Source organism: Jaculus jaculus, chromosome X (assembly GCF_020740685.1).
Source record: "Jaculus jaculus isolate mJacJac1 chromosome X, mJacJac1.mat.Y.cur, whole genome shotgun sequence".
Taxonomy (NCBI): Eukaryota; Metazoa; Chordata; class Mammalia; order Rodentia; family Dipodidae; genus Jaculus; species Jaculus jaculus.
Window position 1 is genome coordinate 86,824,100 of NC_059125.1, and position 11,209 is coordinate 86,835,308.

Consider the following 11,209-nt stretch of genomic DNA (forward strand, 5'->3'; position numbering starts at 1 on the left):
GGTACTGGGAATTGAACCATGGACATTAGTCTTTGTAGACAAGTTCCTTACCACTTACTGTCTCTTTAGCACCTTCCTCCCTCCTTCCCCTTTTCCTATCTATCAATCTATCTGTCTGTCTGTCTGTCTGTCTGTCTGTCTGTCTACCTACCTACCTACCTACCTGCCTGCCTGCCTGCCATCTATCTATCTACAGGGTCTCATTTTGCAACAAATGCTGCTACAACCTCATTATGTAGATCAGGCTGACCTTGAATTCATGTTGATCCATTTGCCTCAGCCTCCCAAGTTTAGGATTATAGTTGTGAGCCACCATACCTGGTTTATGTCTCCTTAATTTTTTTTTACATATGATGTTTTGTGCATTAATTCATAAATACATGTTTTTATCATTTGGGTTTATATTTCCATGAGAACATGGGTGAAATATGAATAAGAGAAGCTTTCCTGAATGTTGTATTCTATGTATTTTTATCTTTATCATATTCCAATAGGCAGTGAGGATATCATTTAATTTATAACTTCTATATTATTTAATTTTTCAATGTAATTGTAATCTGAATTTCAGGAGTATAATATGGCATAGTTTGATTTTTCTACAAGTTGAAATATCAGTAGGACTGGTTAGGAATCTAGAATGAAGTTTGTAAAGAGGGAAAGGGGTAAGGATTAGAGGAGGAGAGAGTACACATGCAAGTGGGGAGACATTATACAGTGGGTGGAAATGATTGGGGGAATAGGTGTAAGGGAGAGAGGAGAAATTTGCAAAACTAGATATGACATGAATTGGTGATATAAACTTACTTCTTCATTAACTAATTAAAAGACATAACTCTTAAAAAGAGAGTGAATTATTGGGACAAAGCACCCTTCTGGGGAAGAAAAAGCTTGACCTAAAACTATGGGCTCCTCTGGGTGAACCCCAGTGCCAGAATTAGGTCCCACCCACAGTGAGAATTTGGTCAGGAAGGCCAATGAAGTTTCCAAAACCAAACAGGCCATAGCCAAAACAGTTGATTACCCCCATAGTTTGTGTATGCCCCATGTTTTTAACTATGAGTATGTCTTGCCTGATTAATTTCACAGCTTGCAAGATCCATTGCTTATTCATACTGCTGATGACTTTTATCCTCATCAGATCTCATTAGAATTTCCATAACTATGACAGCTAGCCAGTATGGAATTAACTCATTTCTAGCTTGATTTCTCAACTTCCTGCAACCTTAACCTCTGATGTCTTCAGTAATAGGATCTTACCATCTAGTTCTGATGAATAACTAATTGTTTTAGCAGTGGCTTGCATTGTATTGGGGCCTCATAGGCCTGACCAACAGCTCACTGTTGAGGGAGTGTCTCCTCTCCAGCACTGACATTTACCATCAACAACCTATGGTTTTAAGATCAAACTTTCTCCACCCCAGCAGGTTACTGCTGCACAAATCTCTCTCTCTTGTTTAAGAAAGTTTTACCTTTTAATTATCTAATAAAGAAGTAGGTTTATAAAGTACTCAATCATACCATCTTTAGTTTTGTATATCCCTTCATCTCCCCTCCTTCCTTCTCCCTGTCCTATTCCTATCCCCATTATTATGACTTTTCACTTGCTTGTCTAATAACCTCTTTCCTAAACCTTCTCTGCTTCTCATTTCACTAAGATTCATTCTAGCTAACTGACTAGTATTAGTGATGCTTACTACAACTTACAGATAAATCAAAGTATTCCAAGTTAGGATATGCATATGAGTGAGACCATGTGATATTTGTCTTTCTGAGCCTGGTTTACCTCACATAGTATAATTTTTTCCAGGTCCATCCATTTTCATACAAATTTCATAATTTCACTTTTCTTATTGCTGAATAGAACTCCATTACATAGGTACATACACACACCACACACGCACACACACATATGTATTATATATATATATATATATATATATATATATATATATATATATATATATATATATATATATATCTTTTTCATTATACATTCATCAGAATATGGGCATCTGGCTTGGTTCAGTTTCCTAGTTATTGTGAATAGAGAAACAATAAATATGTCTAAGCAAGTATCCCTATAGTAAACTGTAGAATATTTAGGGAATATATCCAGCAGTGGCATAGCTGAATCTTGTGGTAGATCTATTTTTAGGACTTTAAAAAAAAACCTCCATGTCTAATCATCGAAAAGAAAAAAAAGAAATCTCCATACTGATTTCCATAGTGACTCTACAAGTTTATACTTTCATCAACAGTTAGTAAGGTTTCTATGATGGAATTCTACACAGCAGTAAGGAAAAATGACACATTGAAATTTGAAGAAAAAAGTTTGAACCTGGAACAGATCATTCTCAGCATACTCATCCAATCACAGAAAGATAATAGCCACATAATCTCATTCATCTACTGAACCTAACCTGAATCTACCCAAGATGCTGACCTACCCAGCAAGCATCTCAAGGACTGGACAATAGGGTGTGAGGGGAGGGAGGGAGGGAAAGAGAGGAGATGGGGGACACAAATCTGTACCCAGATGGCAATGGTACCATAAAATTCTACATCCTACAAGACAGACCAAATGGTTGAACCTTCACCAGGCCCTTAGATGGAACACCTGAGTCACAAGACCCTGGAGAGGGTACGATGAAGACTGACCTATTTCCCCACACCTCTGAAAGCATTTGCTATGGTCTGATTTTTTGAAAGTTTTTAATTTATTTTATTTTAGAGAGAGACAAGGAGATAATAAAGGATGTATATGACAAATCCCAGGCCAATATGTTAAATAGGGGAAAACTTGAAGCATCCCCACTAAATTCTAGAAAAAAGTAGGGTTTCCACTTTCCCCACTACTATTTAAGATAGTATGTGAGGTCCTAACTAGATAAAGCAGAGAAAAGAGTGAAAGGGATACAGTTTAGAAAAGAGGAAGACAAACAAGCCTTATTTTCAGATGATATGCCTCTATACTGCAGAAATCCAAAAAAAATCCACTAAAAATTCCATTAGAGATGATGAATACTTTTAGCAAAATGGCAGAATATAAAATTAACACACAAATGTCAGTACCTTCTTATAACAAAAATGACAAAAAAACATACTGAGAAATCATGAAACAGTCCCATTTACAATAGCCATAAAAATTAAATATCTTGCAATGTCCCCAAGCAAAGAAGTGAAAGACTTCTACAATGATGGTATTAAAACATTGAAGAAAGAAAGTGAGGAAGTCATGAGAAGATGGACCAATCTCTCATGCTCATGAATTTGAAGGGTTAATATAATGAAAATGGTCATCCTGCCAAAACTAATACCCAGATTCAATGCAATACAAATCAAAATTGCAGCACCTTTCTCCACAGAAAAAGAAAAAAAAATCAAAATTCATTTGAAAGTACAGGAGGCCTCAGATGGACAATAATGTCTTCAGCAAAAAGAGTCCCACTGATAGTAACTTCATACCTGACTTCAAGATACACTACAGAGCTCTAGTGATAAAACAGAATGGTACTGGGGGAAAAAAAAAAACAGTCACGTATATGAATGGAATAGAATATAAATTTCAGATAAAATCAAGTTACTACAGCCTCCTAAATTTTGACAAAGTGGCCAAAATTACACATTAGAGAAAAGACAGCATTTTAACAAATGCTGCTGGAGCAACTGGATATTTTTGTGTAGCAGAATGAAACTATGCCCTCCTCTCTAACCCTGCACAAAAATCAATTGCAAATGCATCAAGGACCTCAGTATAAATACAGTTTAAATCTTTATACCCCAGTTTTCCTATCCTGGCTCTTAGAACAAGTAGCCATCTTGGCAGATTTTTGCTTTGTTAGGTCTAAAACTACCTCACAATTCTGTTGCCACAGTAACCTTCTTGTGGTCTCAGTATGGCCTAGATTAGGCCAGTCTGATAGTATTCCCTCTCCTGGTAAAATGTTATATCGGCATGTGCAGATTTGTATTGGAAATTAACATTCATGTGTCTTCAAATTTCCATGAAATTATACTTTTGAGGTAACTGTTTTATTCATTTCTTCTGGAATTATTTCCTTCATTTTTTCATAGTGATTGTAATTGTTTTCAGGCACCTCCTGTGTACTGGTCATCCTATTATTGCTCCTTCCAAGTTATTCTTTCCTTAACTCTTTCCTTGCTGCTGTTTACTATTAGTTATAGTTATGAATATACATTTTCTTCTGTTTATGTTAAAGTTTAATATCTTAATTATGACTCAATCTAGAACATGGAAACTATTGCTATCTTGTTTCTATTTTTCAATGACAAGGCAGAATATCCCTTAAAATGTAAAGTGGTTTTAGTCACCTTCAGGAGAATAGCTTCAGTGTAGTATTAGACCTATGGGATAGATTTTATTTCCCTTAGGATACCTCTCCTGTGATTCTGATCACACTCATGTAGATTGCCCTTGAACCATTATACACTGGTCATGATAGAGAACTGAAACAACCTTATAGTTCATTAGTTCATTTCACTATTTACAGGGAAAGCATACACACACATAGATTGATGATATGCATAGATATAGATGATATAGATATATGTATGATATTGGGAGTAAAATTCAAATTCAAATGGTACATCACTGTCATTTGGACAGAAATGTTTTTATGTAATATCAATATTTTTAAACATCCAACATGTACTTAACTTTGTTATTAAGTTTTCTTTAATTATTATAATAAGGCTTAAAATATTTGGCAACTTCCTGAGGCAATTGTTAAGTGCATAGCCTATAATTATTAGTGCCAGAATACATCATTGCAAAACAAACTGCTGTTGTATCTCTTTGAGTAATCAGGTTACAACAAAGTAAAATTTTGAAAGTTAAGATGAATTTGATAATAAGCTTTTATTAAGCGACTTAAATCACTTTTGCCAAAAATTCTAATAGTGTAGCACATTAGTTTCTGATCTATAGCATGCTGTAACACTTAATTTTATGACAGTATCTTTTAATTATGATGATGGTTGGGCATATTAGTTGAAGTCTTCTCTTTTGAGAGGTAAGTGATAGGGAATGTTTCACTATATTGCCCATAATTCAATTATTTTTTTTTATTTTATCATTATTATTAACAACAACATATTACATATTACAATCTTTCTACCCACTTTTCTTCAAAATTTCCTGAGCACTGGGGCCTCCAGCCACTGAAAAGGGCCTCCAGACTGGTGCGCCCCCTTGTGCATCTGGCTAACATGGGTACTGGAGAATCGAGCCTTGAACTGGGGTCCTTAAGCTTCACAGGCAAGCGCTTAACTGCTAAGCCATCTCTCCAGCCCCTTGGTGGATGAGTTTTAGGTCTACTTCAGTGATGAGCTCTTAGGAGCTTCTGGATCTCTGTTTTCAGGTTTTGAGTCAGGGTCTGTCTCCTACACCCTGGTGCTGATTTTCAGGAACAGCATGGAAACAGTACTCTTGCTTATACCCCCAGTTCCTCTGTGGATTCAGCTGTGGCTTGGCTGAAGTGTGAGGGGTAGTTTATCTCCTCTGGTCTTGATACCGTCTGCAAAAGAAGAACAGATTCTCCAATGGAGAATGAAGTCAGCATAGTTTAAATGGGATAAGCATTATTGATTTAGGGAAAATTTGATGTATATAACCCTTGTTTTAGCCAAAGACTAGTGAGAATTTGACAATGGAGAGCATAATCTTTGTCTCCATAGGATTCTGATCTGGTTCCCAATTACAGATATGAGTTCCTTTACACTTAGGGGAATCTTTCAATTTTAATATCCATAGAATCTACAGTAATATTATTTCCCTCACTTCCTGATACTGGGGATTAAGTGATTCGCATTTTCTCTTTGATCATTTTCTTATAATTTGATAAAATTTGTTAATCTTATTAAAAGAGCTTTGTGCCATTGATTTCCTATATAATTTTTATTTTCTCCCTTATTGACTTTAATGATGACACATCTTTATTGATTTCCATAATTCATATTCCTTATAATTTTCATGTTTATTTTGTTTTCTTATTTGTACTTTGAAATCAAACTAACACATATTGTTTAGTTTTAAAATTTTTATTTTTCAGAGGAGTGCATATTTAATACTATGGTTCACAAATTTTATCCGAGTAAAGATATTCTCACCTTACTTCTCTGCTGTAGTTCTATGACAGTATTCTTAAATTTATGTCTAAATTTCTCTCACAATTTTTTTTATAGAGTAGTTCAGGTCCATTTGGACAAAAGTGGTAACTTAAACTTAGTACGTAACTTTTGTGTAGTTTTTGGATTTTCATAGTATTTTTATTCTTAATTTTTGATAAATATTATATTTGAAAACTAGAGAAATATTGACCCAGCTATATGGCTATATTTTACTTAGAAAAAAATTGACATTTTATTTTTTAAATGGCATATTTTTTGAAAATACAAACGTTATAGCAACACATTAATTATTTGGGAAATACTCTACCTTGAAATTTGCAAAATCAATATGTCTTAGCAATAAAGTTATTGAAGTAATTTTGTATTGGCATAGCCTTTGTTCCAAAGGATTACGATCTGGTTACTAATTTCAGACATAGGTTCCTTTACACTAAGCAGATCTCTTAGCCAGTCAGAAAGCTACTAGTTTCCCACTGAGACTATGTGTCATTATTGCCTTGGCATGTATAATCTGTCAGGGTCTTAAGTTTGCCTCAGGTGTGCAATCAAGTGCTTTGGCAGAAAGCTGTCTTGATTTAGGGACCTCATAGGGCTCTCTGATCAACAGCTCAATGTGAGTAGCAACTAATCTCTGGTAATGGGAGTTACAGGCCAGAAACAGAAAAGAATTATTTTAAGCTAACCCTCTTCTAGTCCCTACATTTCAGGTGCTCCCCCTTACTGGTTTGAAGGTTATATCTTTTAGGCTGTCTCCAAGGATAAAGGTTTCTGTGGTACCAGTTCATTTTGGTTTTGTGTTTTTCCCTTCCCCCAAACCCTTCCATCCTTGTCTCCTCCTTGAGGTGCCTATCAGGTATGTCAGCAACTTGAGCATGTTAGGAACCACAGATAAGTCACGCCATGCAGTGTTTGTCTTTCTGTGATCATGTGAGTTCGCTGACTCGGATCTGTTCCAAGTCTTTTCGGTTTCCTTCAAGTTTCATTGCATCATTTTTTCTTACTGCTGAGTAGCATTCCATTGTGTAAATGTTCTACAACTTCATTATCTATTCATCCAATAGTGCACATCTGGGTTAATTGAGTTCTTAGCTATAATGAATTGAGCAGCTATAAACATGGCTGAGCAAATATGCGTTGAGCACTTAAGATAAATTCCCAGTAAGGGAATAATTGGGTCTGTTTATAGCTCTATGTTCATACATTTTCAGAATCTACATATTGATTTCCATAGTGGTTGTTCAAGTTTACATTTCCAACAAAAATTTCATTATGGTTCCTCTTTCCCCATATCCTTGCCAAAATTTGTTATTGTTAATTTTTTTTAATTATTGTCATCCTTACTGGAGTAATGTGGAATCTCATGGTTGTATTAATTTGCATTTCCTTAGTGGTTAGGAATATTGAGTATTTTCTTAAGTGTGTGTTAGTCATTTGTAATTCTTCCTCTGAGAACTCCCTATTGATTTTTCTGTTCCATTTTTGGAATGTGTTGTTTGAATTTTTTATTGTTTATGTTTTTTAAAAAAATTAGTTTTAGATTCTAGATACTAGGCCCCTGTCAGTAGTATAACTGATGAAGATTTTTTTTCTATTCAATGGGTAATCTACTAGTTCTGCTTATGTTATGTTTGTCTGTACAAAAGCCTTTTAGCTTCATGAGATCATATTGGTTCCTGGGCTACTAGGGTTTTGTTCAGGAAGTCTTTCCCCACTCCTATATCATAGAGAGTTCCTCCTATTTTTTTCTTCCAGTAGGAGAAGATTTTCAGGTCTTATATTGAGGTTTTAATCCAAGTGGCCTTGATTTTTGTGTCTGGAGAAATGAGTGGGCCTAGTTTTATTTTTCTACATGTGGTTGCCCAGTTTGTCCAACACTATTTGTTGAAGATGCTGTCTTTTTTCCAGTCTATACAACTGGCATCTTTGTCAAAGATCAAGTAGCTGTGGTTATTTGACCAAAGGCCTGGGTCTTCAATTCTGTTCCATTGGTCTATGTTTCTGTTTTTATGTCAGTAGCATGTTTTTGTTTCTGTTTTCCTGAGGATATATTTGGATATACAGGGCCTGCTGCCATTCCATATGAAATTTAAGATCATTTATTTCTATCTCTGTGAAGAATGATGGTGGAATTTTTAATGGTAGTGCATTAAATCTGTTTATTGCTTTTGGTAGACTTGCGATTTTTATAATATTAATTCTACTTATTTAGGAGCACGTGAGGTCTTTTGATCTTCTAAATTCACATTTATTTTCAGGAGATGAAGGGCAAGCCTCTTAATTTTTGTGGAAATAGTGTTGGCTAGAAAATCCTTAATATGTAAACTGTGTTGAGCATTATTTGTAAGGGAGCCTTTTTTTTTAAATTTATTTGAGCCTTTTGATCTACTCTAAAATCTCATATGAATAAGCCACATTCAAATGTCTGTAATTTAAGTTTGGGTATTTATTTGATTATAGAATAATTATCTATTTAATGCTAAGTTTCAAGTAATAGATGACTAATATTTTTATTTTTTCAGCATTGCGATGGATATTGAAGCAGATCACAAAATTTCAGAACTCTTGTCTAAGTATTTTAGAATTTCTTAAACTAAGTTTCTGTTCTCAGAGACTTATCATCTACACTTAATTCTGTGTGGACCATCTAGGTGATCCAGTCTTTGACTGAATGTCAGAATGAGTACAACTGAAAATAATTGTGACATATTAACAGTAGAAATGGAGCAACCTGTGATGTTTACTCAGGACACAGGAGGTAACATTGCCTTCTACTCTCAGAATGAAACATATGAAGCAGACAATTTGGAACCATTACCGAAAAGGCCTTACTTCTACTCTGAGGATGATCAGATCATTGATGATTCTATCCCAGGCATGCTAGACCATGCACTACCAGTTTGGGAAGGGGATCCAAGCTTACGGCCTTGCTTCTACTCTGATGATGATCAGATCATTGATGATTGTATCCCAGGGATGTTAGAGCATGCACTACCAGTTTGGGAAAGGGATCCAAGCTTTGAAGTGGCCATGACCACCACCAATAAGGAGAAAGGTCATGGTAATTCTCTAGAAGCCATGATGAAGTTCCAGGTTTTAAAGAATGAGCAACTCAATGGAACATCTACCATGGATGATGAGGATGTTTCAGGAAGAAGCCAAGCATGGCTTATGACAAAAGAAGACAAGGATTTTCTAACCAGTCATGGACATACATGGAGGAAGGGCATGTGGTCCAAGGAAGAAACTGAAACTTTGATGCAAAATATTGAGAGCTATATGAACACACATGGATTTACAGATGCTAGAGAAATAATATTTGAGATATCCAAAGGCAAAAGAAAAGATTTCTACAGGGCTATAGCAACAGGCCTCAATCGGCCATTGTTTGCAGTTTATAGAAGAGTGGTTCGCATGTATGATGACAGAAACCATGTGGGAAAGTATACTCATGAGGAGGTTGAGAAGCTCAAGGAGCTTCACATACAACATGGTAATGACTGGGTGAAAATAGGAGCAGCACTAGGAAGAAGTGCATCTTCTGTCAAAGATCGGTGCCGAAGGATGGTGAACATTTGCAACACTGGAAAATGGACAGAAGATGAAGAACAGAGACTTACAGATATTATTCATGAATTGACAAGCACTGGACCAACTGATAGTGTCACCCAGGGTGTGCCTTGGTCAGCTGTGGCTGAACGAGTGGGTTCCCGCTCAGAAAAACAATGTCGTTCTAAGTGGCTCAACTACCTGAACTGGAAACAGAGTGGAGGCACTGAGTGGACCAAGAAAGATGAAGCTAGTTTCATCCTCAAGCTAGCAGAGCTTGATGTTGCTGATGAAAATGATATCCAGTGGGATCTTTTAGCCCAGGGATGGAGCAGTGCACGTTCACCACAATGGCTTCGAAATAAATGGCAGAACATGAAAAGGCAAATTGCAAATTATAAGGATATTTCATTCCCTGTCTTAATAAGACAACTTCAACTGTCACAGAAGAACCGTAAACACAAGAACTGCAAATACAAACCAGACCTTTTGGAGAATGAATCAGAATCTGAAGTTCCAAACACTAATTCTTTTTCCAGTGTCCAGAATGCTCATTCCAGCATATTCACCTTGGAAGATCATGGAGCCATCTTTCCATTCTCCATGCCAACATTGCACACTCCAGACCAGGTCACTAATGCACCTTCAACAGACTCCCCTTCTGCTGCTGTTGACTCAGTCCCAGTAGCACCCAACAGTAAAACACAATAGACACTTGGGATTTTCCCATCCTTCCAGTTACCATCCACTGGTACTCCAGAAATCTCTTTCCTTCAAAATTTCAAATTGAAATTTCTCCTAACCCTCCATGCTAACTCCCCTATAACTCAACATCTGCTCCTCCTTATTCTTGTTAACCCATTGTTTTTCAAGCTTTATCCCCAGCATATCTAATTTGATGAGCAAAATTTCAATGGTTGATATAGACAGTCCTTCTGCTGCTTCTCCTGAGCCTCCAGATGCACTTCATCAGACCTAAACTGACACTGCTGTCATCGTTCATGGTACTCTGTGCCTCAATTCAGTGACCAACACAGCACAGAACTGATGTATAGTGTTATGATCAGAACATAGAAAGCAGCCATTACAATGACCTTAAACAAGATTCCCCCTGTCACTGATTTAGCCAGTGCATTTGTTATTGACAACTGAGTTTCCCACCATAGTGGAACTAGTTCATAAAAGACTTACTTAAATTGAGCTTATTAGTCTGTCTTTATATGGCCTTATCCAGTCATCTAAAATTACAGATACTGCCTTTGCTTTTGACAACACTAACATAACCCATAATTCAACATCACAGAAGGTCAAATACTGTTTGTCATCTTGGAGCAGTACTGTGTTGGTACACTCAAATGGTAATGAAGACTTGGAAACTGTCAGTACTAATTCTTAGAAACAGGTCATCTGTGCAAAGAAGCCAAACTGTTATTACAATATCTAAAATGAAGTGGGAGTCCCTTGAAGAAGCTTCATTTACCATTCCTCTGGCTTTTACATAGCAACAATGCTT

The 11,209-nt window shown here is 36.2% G+C and overlaps 1 protein-coding gene across 1 annotated transcript; it reads left to right on the forward strand.

Moving 5' to 3' along the window:
• Positions 1-8,826: 8,826 nt before the first annotated feature.
• On the forward strand, positions 8,827-10,407 carry LOC101613376 (cyclin-D-binding Myb-like transcription factor 1). The gene has a single exon (XM_045139907.1). It carries the CDS (start codon positions 8,827-8,829, stop codon positions 10,405-10,407), a length of 1,581 nt encoding a protein of 526 aa, XP_044995842.1.
• The last annotated feature ends 802 nt before the right edge of the window (positions 10,408-11,209 follow it).

Excerpts from the sequence above, each read along its gene's own strand:
- LOC101613376 (XM_045139907.1), top strand. The coding sequence starts at position 8,827 with ATGAGTACAACTGAAAATAATTGTGACATATTAACAGTAGAAATGGAG.